General features: G+C 42.5%; 1 protein-coding gene across 2 annotated transcripts in view; it reads right to left on the minus strand.

Annotated features, from left to right (window-relative positions):
* Positions 1 to 13,659, minus strand: part of grip2b (glutamate receptor interacting protein 2b) — a 205,900-nt gene extending 192,241 nt beyond the window's left edge. For both annotated transcript variants that reach the window (XM_042324861.1, XM_042324859.1), the window contains exon 1: positions 13,515 to 13,659. In XM_042324861.1, the coding sequence (XP_042180795.1) occupies positions 13,515 to 13,557 (43 nt within the window). In that variant the 5' untranslated portion in view covers positions 13,558 to 13,659. The remainder of the gene's footprint in view (positions 1 to 13,514) is intronic.
* Positions 13,660 to 16,841: the final 3,182 nt, after the last annotated feature.

The raw sequence follows: 16,841 nt of genomic DNA on the forward strand, positions 1-16,841 counted from the left end.
TTACAGTGGCATTATTTCTCTGAAGCTGATTCCTACTCCGATAGGTGATAGGCGATAGGAGATAGGCGATAGGTGATAGGCGATAGGTGATAGGAGATAGGAGATAGGAGATAGGCGATAGGCGATAGGAGATAGGCGATAGGTGATAGGTGATAGGCGATAGGTGATAGGCGATAGGAGATAGGCGATAGGTGATAGGCGATAGGTGATAGGAGATAGGAGATAGGAGATAGGCGATAGGCGATAGGAGATAGGCGATAGGTGATAGGTGATAGGCGATAGGCGATAGGTGATAGGCGATAGGCGATAGGAGATAGGCGATAGGCGATGTATGAATGCTACTTGGAACACTAATGCATATGTTTCGGGAATATCCTGTGGTGTCCCAGTTCTGGTCACATTGTAGATTTCCTTACAAAAATGATGGGTTTCCTTGTGGCCAAAGATCCACCTTTTCCTTGTTGTTGTTGAGGGATGACTCTTCATTTGTATTGTAACTGGTTTAGAAAACGTATCATTAATGCAGGTTTAACAGCAGCAGCAAAAAACAAAAAAAAGGTTATCCTTAGTGCTTGAATTAACCCCTTCAATCCTCTCGTCTCAAACATGGTTATCATTTGTTCAAGATATTGTTCGTATAGAGCGATCAGTCACTAAAAAACTATAACTGTAAACCTTTATGTTACTAGCAAAATTACTGTAATTGGATTACAGATATATATATATATAAATAAATATATATAAAAATATATTTCTGACACGTTTCTGTTTTCTCAATGACATTCAAATCAGCATTGAACAAAGGCGGAAATGTAAGTTTGTTCCACCTGAGCGAGTCTGACCCAATGGTCTCACCACAAGCCAGAGATAAGCCAGAGACCAGCCAGAGACAAGCCAGAGTCCAGCCAGAGACCAGCCAGAGACCAGCCAGAGACCAGCCAGAGACCAGCCAGAGACCAGCCAGAGACCAGCCAGAGACAAGCCAGAGACAAGCCAGAGACCAGCCAGAGACAAGCCAGAGACCACTATGATGACACACCAAACGTGTTTGATGGATTGCGGGACAAGAGCAGGAATAGGCTTTTGTAGGCTACAGTCCAAGCTATGTCTTCCAACGGTAGGAATGCTGTCGGCATTCAAAGATTAAACATCCAATTTGAACAAACGCTTGGAGGTAAGGATCACTTACAGCAGTGGTGTAGTCTACGACAATACGGATATCACATTGATGTGAATCACACCACTGCTCTCTCATTTAGTCTTACGGATTGTGGTTGTTATGGATGGCTGTTCACAAATATAACGCTATAAGTATATTTTAACCCAATAATGGTTGAATTCAATAAGTATAAACTGCCTGTCAATCATTGTTTATGCAACCAGCAGACAGCCAATGAAAAACCCCTACTCTTACAATAAGTGCCATGGGATCTTTAATGACCTCAGAGAGTCAGGACACCCGTTTCACATCCCATCCGAAAGACAACACCCTACACAAGGCAGTGTCCCCAATCACTGCCCTGGGGTATTGGGATATTTTTTAGACCAGAGGAAAGAGTACCTCCTACTGGCCCTCCAACACCACTTCCAGCAACATCTGGTCTCCCATTCAGGGACTGACCAGGAATAACACTGCTTAGCTTCAGAAGCAAGCTAGCAGTGGTATGCAGGGTGGTATGCTGCTTGCCAAAAATGTATACATCATTTAAACATAATAATTAATAAAAATTAAATAATTTAAAAGATCACGAATGTTCTCATTCAAAAAATATGTCCATAGGCCTGACGGACTCATGCACAAACTCGCACACTTTCGATAACTGCAAATTATCAAGAGATTAAAGTGTCACCAACAAAAACGTAAACAATAGGCCTATAGCAAATGCAGCATTTGGCACTCATTTTTCACATGCAAATAGCACTTTTCGGTAGTGCTCAATGCATGCCGTTTCATGAGAACAGCGTTTCTTTTTCAACTCGAAGCAGTGAGTCCAATCAGCTGTCCATGAAAACAACATAAACAACAGAGTAGGCTAATAAATCCTTTGTTTTTGGGTTATGTTCAGGTACAAGTATTTGAGCAAATACTTGAAGTATTTGAAAGATTTCACAAAACGTGTGAAACCAGGTGTGATAACTATTTGTACTGTTTAAGCTGGTCTCAGGACATTACATTTGACATTTTAGTCATTTAAACTCTTAAAGCTAGGGGGCACTGTTTTTATGTTTGGAAAAATAACGTTCCCAAAGTAAACGGCCTATTTTTTAGGGCCAGACGCTAGAATATGCATATAATTGACAGATTAAGATATAAAACACTCTAAAGTTTCCAAAACTGTCCAAATATTGTCTGTGAGTATAACAGAACTGATATTGCAGGCAAAACCCTGAGGAAAATCAAACCAGGAAGTGGTTTCTATTTTGAAAACTCCATGTTCCATAGCCTGCCTTTGCTCCATTTAAAGGGATATCAACCAGATTCCTTTTCCTACTGCTTCCTCAAGGTGTCAACAGTCGTTAGACAGTTTCAGGCTTTTATTTAGAAAAATGAGCGAGAACGATAACATCGCGTCATTGTATGGCTGGGTGCCAGCAGCGTTTTGCTTGGCGCAACAGAGTTTGGGCAGCCATTGCCGTTCCCTCTCCTACAGAAAAAGACAGTTCTGGTTGATATATTATCGATTGTATATTTTAAAAACAACCTGAGGATTGCTTATAAAAAAACGTTTGACATGTTTCTGTGGACATTACGGATACTATTTGGAACTTTCGTCTGCATTGTCGTGACCGCTATTTCCTGTGGATTTCTGAACAAAACCAAACAAACTGAAGTATTTTGGATATAAAAATAATCTTTATGGAACAAAAGGAACATTTATTGCGTAACTGGGAGTCTCGTGAGTGAAAACATCCGAAGATCATCAAAGGTAAACGATTAATTTGATTGCTTTTCTGATTTTCGTGACCAAGCTACTTTGATGCTAGGTGTTCATAATGTTTTGTCGAGTGATCAATAAACTTACACAAACGCTTGGATTGCTTTCGCTGTAAAGCATATTTTCAAAATCTGACATGACAGGTGGGTTAACAAGCTAAGCTGTGTTTTGCTGTGTTTCACTTGTGATTTCATGAATATAAATATTTTTAGTAATATTATTTGAATGTGGCGCTGTGCAATTCAGCGGTTGTTGATGACAATTATCCCGCTAAAGGGATGGGCAGCGTCAAGAAGATCAGATGCTCTTATCCAGTGACATTTTCATAAATGTTCGTACTGCTCCCATCATGCAAGGCAAACCCCCTAAACACTAAACACTTCCTCTGTAGCATGAGGAAACTATGAAAGACTGCACAATTCTTTATGTTTCACTAGTTTTTTGTGTGTGTTCAAACTTACACTATAAAAACATTAATGAAATGGGAAAAGCATAATACTACACTCAGAATAATAAGGAGTGGCCCGAGGGTTGCCTTCCACCAGCCAAACTCATCTCTCTGAGGAATGCAACAAGAAAGACGGCTTTATTAGCACAGCGAGAAGAACTCGGCCCTAAATCCCCAGACTCATCGTTCGCTTTCGTGACAAAAAGAGGGGCATATTTAAATGTGACACAAATTGTAATAGTAATGCCCAAGAGGGCAATGGTATCTGAGTAATGTCCAACAATTACAGTACAATGGAACATCAAATACACTGAATGTGTTATTAAAATCAGAGCATATTAATCATGATGAACCTGACTGAAAATAAATTAATTGGTTGCTGTCCAAAACAAAATTAAAATGTATGAGTAATGCTCAGTAATTACGGTACATATAGCACTGGCGCAGATTCAAAATAGACTGCATGGGTTTGATTACAATCAGAGTGTATTCTGTGTGTTCCAACTGACAACATTCCAACTGGATGGATTTTAAAATGTTTAATTTATTTATGTATTTATTGGTGCATCAAAACACACTAGATTTGCAGCTCACAGACATTCACACATACAACACATCTAATCCACAATCGTCTGCAGCGTGATGCTGAGATATATTACAGAAGTATCATGTGTCCTGTGACATTTTAACATACTGTGTCTCTGACAATTAAATGTTCAGAGAGCAACTAAGTAAGTAGCTTTGGCTTGAGCCAAACCAGAACGGCTCATAGGCAGCTTGATGTTACAAGTACACCCCGTTGACAGGACGGTAGTTTATCGCAGGGCCTTACCCTATCTCCTTAATGCTGAGTGCCGAGCAGAGACGCATCATCAGGTCCAATTTTTACAGTCTTTAGTATTACTCAGACAGTTGTTCAAACACCCAACCTTCCAATCTCCGGATTGGACACTCCAACCACAAGGCCACTAAGGTGGCCATTCAGATTTCGGGTTGAGACTAACTAAAAACCACCTATCTAAACAGAACTGTCTGGTTTGCTCACATGGAGCACCCTGAAATAACAGTCAATAAATGTTTAACCCACACTAGTGCCTTGACGTCTTACAGGCCGTCTCTGAATAGTTTGATCATTTTGACCAATATGTATCGACAGCAAGACTCATCAACCTCACCGGAGAAAGCATCATAGAAAGCACAACAGCGCCCCTCTGTCTTAGTATGTGTAGCCCATGTATCTAGTGCTGTCTGGACAAAAAAAGAGTATGACATGTATGCTTTTTGGCCAGACGGCATCAGATAAATGGGCTACAGATACTAAGGCAGAGGGGCACAGTTTGCCTCGCTCGGATGCTTTCTCTGGTGAAACAGATTCAGCCTCTTGCGAATTGAAGGACAATTATGAAACACGGATAGACACGAGAAATCATTTTATACGTTTGTTTATTTTTTTTACTGTATTTTTGGGGGGAGAAGACAGGCTTCCCTTGGCAACTATGAATACCAGCCACTTGGTAGACTAAATGCCATTACAGTTGTAATGTTTGTAATAGGTGTCCCTCTCTATTCAAATGGTGGGTGCACAGTGCCCAGTTCGGATGCTGGACTTGTTTTGGAGCAGACAAACGCAGGTAACCTTGCCTAACCTAATGTTTGAAGTGATTTGTTTGACAACATCAGATGAAAACATCATGACTGGTTGTGTTCACGACACATTAAAAGGTAACACAATTTTTACAGTTAAATGACATGTCTTTACTATAAAACCCATTATACACAGGAGGTCTGGATGAAAAAATAGAGACCAACTCAAATGTCACGGTATAAACCACACTGAATGGCACTTTCACACTGAAGTGAACTTACTGCTGTATGCTAATACCCTACTATACAATCCTGACCTTGAACGCAAACACTGTAACAAGACGTTTAGAATTGATATATGATTGACTTGAACAGGGAAATGTACCAAACCTAAGCTGAAGCATTTAATGTGTTGAACCATCATAATTATATTGAAAGGAATCCACCTTGTATCGATTTAAGGTTCAACATGGCATCGAGGAATACACCACATCAGTCACTGGCTTTATCAATAAGTGCATCGAGGAATACACCACATCAGTCACTGGCTTTATCAATAAGTGCATCAAGGAATACACCACATCAGTCACTGGCTTTATCAATGAGTGCATCAAGGAATACACCACATCAGTCACTGGCTTTATCAATGAGTGCATCAAGGAATACACCACATCAGTCACTGGCTTTATCAATAAGTGCATCAAGGAATACACCACATCAGTCACTGGCTTTATCAATGAGTGCATCAAGGAATACACCACATCAGTCACTGGCTTTATCAATAAGTGCATCAAGGAATACACCACATCAGTCACTGGCTTTATCAATAAGTGCATCAAGGAATACACCACATCAGTCACTGCCTTTATCAATAAGTGCATCAAGGAATACACCACATCAGTCACTGGCTTTATCAATAAGTGCATCAAGGAATACACCACATCAGTCACTGGCTTTATCAATAAGTGCATCAAGGAATACACCACATCAGTCACTGGCTTTATCAATAAGTGCATCAAGGAATACACCACATCAGTCACTGGCTTTATCAATAAGTGCATCAAGGAATACACCACATCAGTCACTGGCTTTATCAATAAGTGCATCAAGGAATACACCACATCAGTCACTGGCTTTATCAATAAGTGCATCAAGGAATACACCACATCAGTCACTGGCTTTATCAATAAGTGCATCAAGGAATACACCACATCAGTCACTGGCTTTATCAATAAGTGCATCAAGGAATACACCACATCAGTCACTGGCTTTATCAATAAGTGCATCAAGGAATACACCACATCAGTCACTGCCTTTATCAATGAGTGCATCAAGGAATACACCACATCAGTCACTGGCTTTATCAATAAGTGCATCAAGGAATACACCACATCAGTCACTGGCTTTATCAATAAGTGCATCAAGGAATACACCACATCAGTCACTGGCTTTATCAATAAGTGCATCAAGGAATACACCACATCAGTCACTGGCTTTATCAATAAGTGCATCAAGGAATGTCACTCATCAATAAGTGCATCAAGGAATACACCACATCAGTCACTGGCTTTATCAATAAGTGCATCAAGGAGAAATAAGTGCATCAAGGATTACACAACATCAGTCACTGGCTTTATCAATGCTCAAGGAGTACACCACATCAGTCACTGCCTTTATCAATGAGTGCATCAAGGAGTACACCACATCAGTCACTGGCTTTATCAAGAAATCGTGCATCAAGGAGTAACCACATCAAACTGCCTTTAAAATAAGTGCATTGAGGAATACAGTCACTGCCTTTATCAATAAGTGCATTGAGGAATACACCACATCAGTCACTGGCTTTATCAATAAGTGCATCAAGGAATACACCACATCAGTCACTGCCTTTATCAATGAGTGCATCAAGGAATACACCACATCAGTCACTGCCTTTATCAATAAGTGCATCATTTACACCACATCAGTCACTGGCTTTATCAATAAGTGCATCAAGGAATACACCACATCAGTCACTGCCTTTATCAATGAGTGCATCAAGGAATACACCAAATCAGTCACAGCCTTTATCAATAAGTGCATTGAGAATACACCAGTGTATCAGTCACTGGCTTTATCAATAAGTGCATCAAGGAATACACCACATCAGTCACTGCCTTTATCAATGAGTGCAAAGGAATACACCATAAAGTCACTGCCTTTATCAATAAGTGCATTGAGGAATACACCACATCAGTCACTGCCTTTAGAGTGCATCAAGGAATACACCACATCAGTCACTGGCTTTAATCAATAAGTGCAAAATAAATAATACACCACATCAGTCACTGGCTTTATCAATAAGTGCATCAAGGAATACACCATATCAGTCACTGGCTTTATCAATAAGTGCATCAAGAATACACCACATCAGTCACTGGCTTTATCAATAAGTGCATCAAGGAATACACCAGTCAGTCACTGGCTTTAGCAATAAGTGCAAGGAGTACACCACATCAGTCACTGGCTTTATCAATAAGTGACCAAGGAATACACCACATCAGTCACTGGCTTTATCAATAAGTGCATCAAGGAATACACCACATCAGTCACTGGCTTTATCAATAAGTGCATCAAGGAGACACCACATCAGTCACTGGCTTTATCAATAAGTGCATCAAGGAATACACCACATCAGTCACTGGCTTTATCAATAAGTGCATCAAGGGTACACCACATCAGTCACTGGTTTATCAAAAGTGCATTGCACTGTGACAGTGACTACATACCCCAACCAGAAGCCATGGATTACAGGCAATTTGCACTGAGCTAAATGACATCGCCGCTTTCAGGATCACTCTAAGATCTTATAAGAAATCGCGCTGCCCTCCGACGAACCATCAAACAGGAAAAGCATTAATACAGGACTAAGATCGGATCGTACCACACCGTCTCCGACGCTCGTCGGATGTGGCAGGACTTGCAAACTATTACAGACTGCGTGCTCAGCCCCCTCCTGTACTCCCTGTTCACTCATGACTGCACAGCCAGGCACAACTCCAACACCATCATTTTATTTATTTCACATTTATTTAACCAGGTAGGCAAGTTGAGAACAAGTTCTCATTTACAATTGCGACCTGGTCAAGATAAAGCAAAGCAGTTCGACAGATACAACGACACAGAGTTACACATGGAGTAAAACAAACATACAGTCAATAATACAGTAGAAACAAGTGTATATACGATGTGAGCAAATGAGGTGAGAAGGGAGGTAAAGGCAAAAAAAGGCCATGGTGGCAAAGTAAATACAATATAAAAGTAAAACACTGGAATGGTAGATTTGCAGTGGAAGAATGTGCAAAGTAGAAATAAAAATAATGGGGTGCAAAGGAGCAAAATAAATAAATAAATACAGTAGGGAAAGAGGTAGTTGTTTGGGCTAAATTATAGGGGGGCAGTAATCTGTGAGCTGCTCTGACAGTTGGTGCTTAAAGCTAGTGAGGGAGATAAGTGTTTCCAGTTTCAGAGATTTTTGTAGTTCGTTCCAGTCATTGGCAGCAGAGAACTGGAAGGAGAGGCGGCCAAAGAAAGAATTGGTTTTGGGGGTGACCAGAGAGATATACCTGCTGGAGCGTGTGAGGTGGAAGATGCTATGGTGACCAGCGAGCTGAGATAAGGGGGGACTTTACCTAGCAGGGTCTTGTAGATGACATGGAGCCAGTGGGTTTGGCGACTAGTATGAAGCGAGGGCCAGGCAACGAGAGCGTACAGGTCGCAGTGGTGGGTAGTATATGGGGCTTTGGTGACAAAACGGATTGCACTGTGATAGACTACATCTAATTTGTTGAGTAGGGTATTGGAGGCTATTTTGTAAATGACATCGCCGAAGTCGAGGATCATTAAGATCATTAAGTTTGCTGATGACAGTGGTAGGCCTGATCACTGACGACAATGTGACAGCCAATAGGGAGGTCAGAGACCTGACCATGTGATGCAAGGACAACAACCTCTCCCTCAATGTGATCAAGACAAAGGAGATGATTGTAAACTACAGGAAAAGAAGGAACGAGCACGTCCTCAATTTTTTTAATTTTAATTTTAATTTCACCTTTATTTAACCAGGTAGGCTAGTTGAGAACAAGTTCTCATTTACAACTGCGACCTGGCCAAGATAAAGCATAGCAGTGTGAGCAGACAACACAGAGTTACACATGGAATAAACAAATTAACAAGTCAATAACACAGTAGAAAACAAAGGGGGAGTCTATATACAATGTACAATGTGTGCAAAAGGCATGAGGAGGTAGACGAATAGTTACAATTTTGCAGATTAACACTGGAGTGATATATGATCAGATGGTCATGTACAGGTGGGTCCCTGTCTTTTCCCAGAGATATTGGTGTGCAAAAGAGCAGAAAAGTAAATAAATAAAAACAGTATGGGGATGAGGTAGGTGAAAATGGGTGGGCTATTTACCAATAGACTATGTACAGCTGCAGCGTCCCTGTTAGCTGCTCAGATAGCTGATGTTTGAAGTTGGTGAGGAGATAAAAGTCTCCAACTTCAGCGATTTTTGCAATTTGTTCCAGTCACAGGCAGCAGAGTACTGGAACGAAAGGCGGCCAAATGAGGTGTTGGCTTTAGGGATGATCAGTGAGATACACCTGCTGGAGCGCGTGCTACGGATGGGTGTTGCCATCGTGACCAGTGAACTGAGATAAGGCGGAGCTTTATCTACCATGGACTTGTAGATGACCTGGAGCCAGTGGGTCTGGCGACGAATATGTAGCGAGGGCCAGCCGACTAGAGCATACAAGTCGCAGTGGTGGGTGGTATATGGTGCTTTAGTGACAAAACGGATGGCACTGTGATATACTGCATCCAGTTTGCTGAGTAGAGTGTTGGAAGCCATTTTGTAGATGACATCGCCAAAGTCGAGGATTGGTAGGATAGTCAGTTTTACTAGGGTAAGCTTGGCGGCGTGAGTGAAGGAGGCTTTGTTGCGGAATAGAAAGCCAACTCTTGATTTGATTTTTGATTGGAGATGTTTGATATGAGTCTGGAAGGAGAGTTTGCAGTCTAGCCAGACACCTAGGTACTTATAGATGTCCACATATTCAAGGTCGGAACCATCCAGGGTGGTGATGCTAGTCGGGCATGCGGGTGCAGGCAGCGATCGGTTGAAAAGCATGCATTTGGTTTTACTAGCGTTTAAGAGCAGTTGGAGGCCACGGAAGGAGTGTTGTATGGCATTGAAGCTTGTTTGGAGGTTAGATAGCACAGTGTCCAATGACGGGCCGAAAGTATATAGAATCTCATCGACGGGGCTGTAGTGGAGCAGGTTGAGAGCTTCAAGTTCCTTGGCTTCCACATCACTGGGTCCCTGTCTTTTCCCAGGAGCTAAAATGCTCCCACTGGGTCCCTGTCTTTTCCCAGGAGCTAAATGCTCCCACTGGGTCCCTGTCTTTTCCCAGGAACTAAAATGCTCCCACTGGGTCCCTGTCCTTTCCCAGGAGCTAAAATGCTCCCACTGGGTCCCTGTCTTTTCCCAGGAGCTAAAATGCTCCCACTGGGTCCCTGTCTTTTCCCAGGAGTTACAATGCTCCCACTGGGTCCCTGTCTTTTCCCAGGAGCTAAAATGCTCCCACTGGGTCCCTGTCTTTTCCCAGGAGCTAAAATGCTCCCACTGGGTCCCTGTCTTTTCCCAGGAGCTACAATGCTCCCTCTCGGTCCCTGTCTTTTCCCAGGAGCTAAAATGCTCCCACTCGGTCCCTATCTTTTCCCAGGAGCTACAATGCTCCCTCTCGGTCCCTGTCTTTCCCCAGGAGCTACAATGCTCCCTCTCGGTCCCTGTCTTTCCCCAGGAGCTACAATGCTCCCTCTCGGTCCCTGTCTTTCCCCAGGAGCTACAATGCTCCCTCTCGGTCCCTGTCTTTTCCCAGGAGCTACACTACAGTCTTGCGGTTTATCAACACAGCTGCTGATTTATTACCTCCAGTAAAATATTTAAGCATGTTTCAGAGACATTATTATTATTATGTATGCATAGCCACTTTAATAACTCTACCTACATGTACATATTACCTCAATTACCTCAACTTACCGGTGCTGCACATTAACTCTGTACCGGTACCCCCTGTATATAGCCTCCACATTGACTCTGTACCGGTACCCCCTGCATATAGCCTCCACATTGACTCTGTACCGGTACCCCTGTATATAGCCTCCACATTGACTCTGTACCGGTACCCCCTGCATATAGCCTCCACATTGACACTGTACCGGTACCCCCTGTATATAGCCTCCACATTGACTCTGTACCAGTACCCCCTGTATATAGCCTCCACATTGACTCTGTACCGGTACCCCCTGTATATAGCCTCCACATTGACTCTGTACCGGTACCCCCTGTATATAGCCTCCACATTGACTCTGTACCGGTACCCCCTGCATATAGCCTCCACATTGACTCTGTACCGGTACCCCTGTATATAGCCTCCACATTGACTCTGTACTGGTACCCCTGTATATAGCCTCCACATTGACTCTGTACCGGTACCCCCTGTATATAGCCTCCACATTGACTCTGTACCAGTACCCCCTGTATATAGCCTCCACATTGACTCTGTACCGGTACCCCCTACATATAGCCTCGCTATTGAATTTGACTGCTGCTCTTTAATTATTTGTTATTTTTATTTCTCTTTTTTTTGGTTGGTATTTTTCTTAAAACTGCATTGTTGGTTAAGGGCTTGTAAGTAAGCATTTCAATGTAAGGTCTACCACCTGTTGTATTCGGCGCATGTAACCAATAAAATTGGATCTGATTTGATTAAATCAACTAACAGAGGAATCCATTTGAATCATGTCTGTCCTCATTACTGTGTCTCCTTATGCATTCTAAAATAGCATCCCTAATAACACCCTTTCTCCCTACATAGTGCACTACTTTTTTAACAGGACCCATAGGGGTCTGGTCAAAAGTAGTGCACTATATAGGGAATATGGTGCCAGTTGTGACAAAGAGTAAAACTTGAAGATATTTGTGTGACCAAACCAATGCCTGCTGATTCAGAAAATCTGAATAGTTCTGAAATTAAATTTCAAGTAGAATGAATAAACACAGAAGTTAATATCCTAAACTTAAAATATTCCAGTTCAACTCAATCATTTCATTTATTTATACATTCAAGAAATTCATTCATTTGTATAACCCCAGTCTAATAAAACTAGTTACAGTGACTGCTGGATCCTAACCTACCAACAGGTGGCAGCACCCGCATATTGAACTCAAGGAAGGAAGGAAGAGCACCACTTCAAAGATTCTATCAGTTCCACTGAATTCATAAATAAATTACACATGAAACCAGGAAGGAAATAAGGAAAAATCCACAATGTTTAAGCAAATATTATCGATATTATTATATGAAATATTAAAGCAAACAAAGTATATTCAGTTAACTGAATCATTGATTAATTGAGTTGGACGCTTGTGAACTAGTGTGCTGTATTATATTGGAATGAAACTTACTATGTCAACGCAGTATTACTCTAGACATGTTGATTAGGGTACAGAATGGATTTATTCTGATGACTGAATGTTATACTGTCAACCCCATCAACATTCCTTCTATAGGTCAGCGGTTCTCAACTCCAGTCCTCCAGTACCCCCAACAGTGGTTCCCAATTCCAGTCCTCCAGTACCCCCAACAGTGGTTCCCAACTCCAGTACCCCCATCAGTGGTTCCCAAATCCAGTCCTCCAGTTCCCCCAAAAGTGGTTCCCAACTCCAGTCCTCCAGTACCCCCATCAGTGGTTCCCAACTCCAGTCCTCCAGTACCCCCCAACAGTGGTTCCCAACTCCAGTCCTCCAGTTCCCCCAACAGTGGTTCTCAACTCCAGTCCTCCAGTACCCCCAACAGTGGTTCCCAACTCCAGTCCTCCAGTATCCCCAACAGTGGTTCCCAACTCCAGTCCTCCAGTACCAACAACAGTGGTTCCCAACGCCAGTCCTCCAGTACCCCCAACAGTACACATTATTTAGTGTAGCCCTCAACAAGCACACCTGATTCAACTTGTTAACAAATAACCCTCGTTAAGTTGAATCAAGTGCGTTTGTCCGTGGCTACAACATAAATGTGTGCTGTTGGTGGAACTGGAGGACCGGAGTTGGGAAACACTGTTTTAGGTCATTATCTGCAGCTGGGTTACCATAATGAGAGTCAAAACCACTTATTAGAAAATCACATGAACAATGGTCATCCTGTTGTTCGGTGGAAGCATGCTGACAGTGTTCAAATCACCTCTCCAAAGAGGTCGGCCTCTGTTCCCTGCTCATAGAATGGTTTACGACTTTTTTCATTTGCATGTGTATAGCAGACAAATTGATCACAATGAAAGAAGCCAATTTTAAGTAATAGACCTGTCAAATTGCTATTATTCAGTCAATGCCCGAAAGAAAGATAACTACCTAGGCAATATGGCACGGTGACATGTGAGTTTGAAGTTACTATGCAATTATGTGATCGTCTCATGCTCAATTATACTTGGAAAATACTACTACCTTTTTGTATTCTTCTTCTTAAGATGGCTTGAAGAAAGAGCATTTTCCCCTCTTAATATATCCTCGTTACAGATGATGGAGAAAAGGAATCAGAGGAAAAGATGTAGGTAACGCGCTTCTCTCTCTCTCTCTCTCACTTTCTCTCTCTCGCTCTCTCTCCCTCTCTCCTACTCTCTTTCTCTCTCTCTCTTTCTCTCTCTCTCTCTCCTACTCTCTCTCTCTCGCTCTCACTCTCTCTGTTTCTCTCTGTCTTTCTCTTTCTCTCTACCCCATCTGTACTCCTCGCTATGCCCCCTCAATGCACGCTCACTAGTATGGTCGATTTAAATAATTATCATTGGTAAGAACTGTAAGTCCTAATGATCGATCAATAGCCTATCACTATGTATTATTTCAACCACGTCATTTAAATAACAATATAGTTGTTCGGTGGTAATGAAGGATTTTCATCATTAATAACTTCATATTAAGCTTAAAGTCTCTCTCTTTTATCCCTCTCTCTCTCTCTCTCTCACTCTCCCTCTCTCTCTCACACTCACGCACTCACTCTGCATCTCTCTTGACATCGCACTCTCGCTCTCTATCTCTCTCAAACATGCACTTCCTCTCTCACACGCGCACTCACTCTGCATCTCTCTTGACATCGCACTCTCGCTCTCTATCTCTCTGAAACATGCACTTCCTCTCTCACACACGCACTCACTCTGCATCTCTCTTGACATCTCTTCTTCTCTCTGCATCTCTCTCTCTTTCTCTCTGATTAAAACATGGTAAATTGTATGCTGCTCAAAGCCTTCGGGACTTTTGATGGCCTAGTTATTTCCCACTCTCCTTATTTCAGGGTGTAACTTCTCCTTCTCTCCTTATTTCAGGGTGTAACTTCTCCTTCTCTCCTTATTTCAGGGTGTAACTTCTCCTTCTCTCCTTATTTCAGGGTGTAACGTCTCCTTCTCTCCTTATTTCAGGGTGTAACTTCTCCTTCTCTCCTTATTTCAGGGTGTAACGTCTCCTTCTCTCCTTATTTCAGGGTGTAACTTCTCTCTCCTTATTTCAGGGTGTAACTCTCCTTCTCTTATTTCAGGGTGTGGGTGTAACTTCTCCTTCTCTCCTTATTTCAGGGTGTAACTTCTCCTTCTCTCCTTATTTCAGGGTGTAACTTCTCCTTCTCTCCTTATTTCAGGGTGTAACTTCTCCTTCTCTCCTTATTTCAGGGTGTAACTTCTCCTTCTCTCCTTATTTCAGGGTGTAACTTCTCCTTCTCTCCTTATTTCAGGGTGTAACTTCTCCTTCTCTCCTTATTTCAGGGTGTAACTTCTCCTTCTCTCCTTATTTCAGGGTGTAACTTCTCCTTCTCTCCTTATTTCAGGGTGTAACTTCTCCTTCTCTCCTTATTTCAGGGTGTAACTTCTCCTTCTCTCCTTGTAACTTCTTCTCCTTCTCAGGGTGTAACTTCTCCTTCTCTCCTTATTTCAGGGTGTAACTTCTCCTTATTTCAGGGTGTAACCCTGTTCTCCTTCTCTCCTTATTTCAGGTGGTGTAACTTCTCCTTCTCTCCTTATTTCAGGGTGATGGAACAGTAGTGGAGAGGGTAGCTCCTTCTCACAGACAAACTCCACTTCTTTCAGGGTGTAAAAAGCTTCTCAGATGCTTCCTCTCACCGCCTTATTGCAGGGTGAGGGTAACTTCTCCTTCCAGGACACCTCACCACCCGATGCTACAGGAAGGCCATTCATCAAGGATTTCAGGGTGTAACTGTCATCCAGAAGGCGAGGTTCTCATCAAAGCTGGGACCGAGAGACTAAAAACAGCTTTCAAGGCCATCAGACTGTAAACAGCCACCACTAACATTGAGTGGCTCCTTCAATGACACTGACTCTTATTTCAGGGTGTAAAATATATCACTTTTAAACAATGCTACCTTATATAATGTTACTTCTCTCCTTATGCTTTCAGGCATCCTTATGTAATACATGTATCACTAGCCACTTTAACTCCACTTGGATTACTACTCTCTTATTACTGTAGGTATCTTGCCTATGCTGTACCATCACTCATTCTCCTTCTATTCTCCTTATTTCAGGGTGTAACTTCTCCTTCTCTAGAAGCACAAGCATCCTTATTTCAGGGTGTAACTTCTCCTTCTCTCCTTATTTCAGGGTGTAACTTCTCCTTCTCTCCTTATTTCAGGGTGTAACTTCTCCTTCTCTCCTTATTTCAGGGTGTAACTTCTCCTTCTCTCTCCTTATTTCAGGGTGTAACTTCTCCTTCTCTCCTTATTTCAGGGTGTAACTTCTCCTTCTCTCCTTATTTCAGGGTGTAACTTCCCCTTCTTTCAGGGTGTAACTTCTCCTTCTCTCCTTCTTTTAGGGTGTAACTTCTCCTTCTCTCCTTATTTCAGGGTGTAACTTCTCCTTCTCTCCTTATTTCAGGGTGTAACTTTTCCTTCTCTCCTTATTTCAGGGCATAACTTATCTCCCTCTCCCTCTCCTTATTTTAAATTACCTTCACACCCTGGCCTGTCACAAATAAATTACCTTCACACCATGGCCTGTCACAAATAAATTACTTTCAAATTACTTTTTACCTCTCAGGTTATATACTGTACTGCACCCTGTCCTGTCAGGTTACATACTGTACAGCGTCCTGTCAGGTTACATACTGTGCAGCACCCTGTCCTGTCAGGTTACATACTGTACAGCACCCTGTCCTGTCAGGTTACATACTGTGCAGCACACTGTCCTGTCAGGTTACATACTGTGCAGCACCCTGTCCTGTCAGGTTACATACTGTACAGCACCCTGTCCTGTCAGGTTACATACTGTACAGCACCCTGTCCTGTCAGGTTACATACTGTGCAGCACCCTGTCCTGTCAGGTTACATACTGTACAGCACCCTGTCCTGTCAGGTTACATACTGTACAGCACCCTGTCCTGTCAGGTTACATACTGTGCAGCACCCTGTCCTGTCAGGTTACATACTGTACAGCACCCTGTCCTGTCAGGATACATTCACCACACACACACACACACACACACAAATACTGACATATGATATGTGCAAACACAGACACAGACACACACACACGAACCGACACACAGACACACATAGACGCACGTGCATGCGCACACGCACACACACACACCCGTCCTAGCATAGCCCTGACCTCAGTAAAGTATCCTAACACAGCGTGCCCAGCAACAGTAGCTGACAGGCATCTTCTCTGTGAGGTGCCCAGCAACAGTAGCTGACAGGCATCTTCTCTGTGAGGTGCCCAGCAACAGTAGCTGACAGGCATCTTCTCTGTGAGGTGCCAAGAAACAGTAGCT

Source organism: Oncorhynchus tshawytscha, linkage group LG07 (assembly GCF_018296145.1).
Source record: "Oncorhynchus tshawytscha isolate Ot180627B linkage group LG07, Otsh_v2.0, whole genome shotgun sequence".
Taxonomy (NCBI): domain Eukaryota; kingdom Metazoa; phylum Chordata; class Actinopteri; order Salmoniformes; family Salmonidae; genus Oncorhynchus; species Oncorhynchus tshawytscha.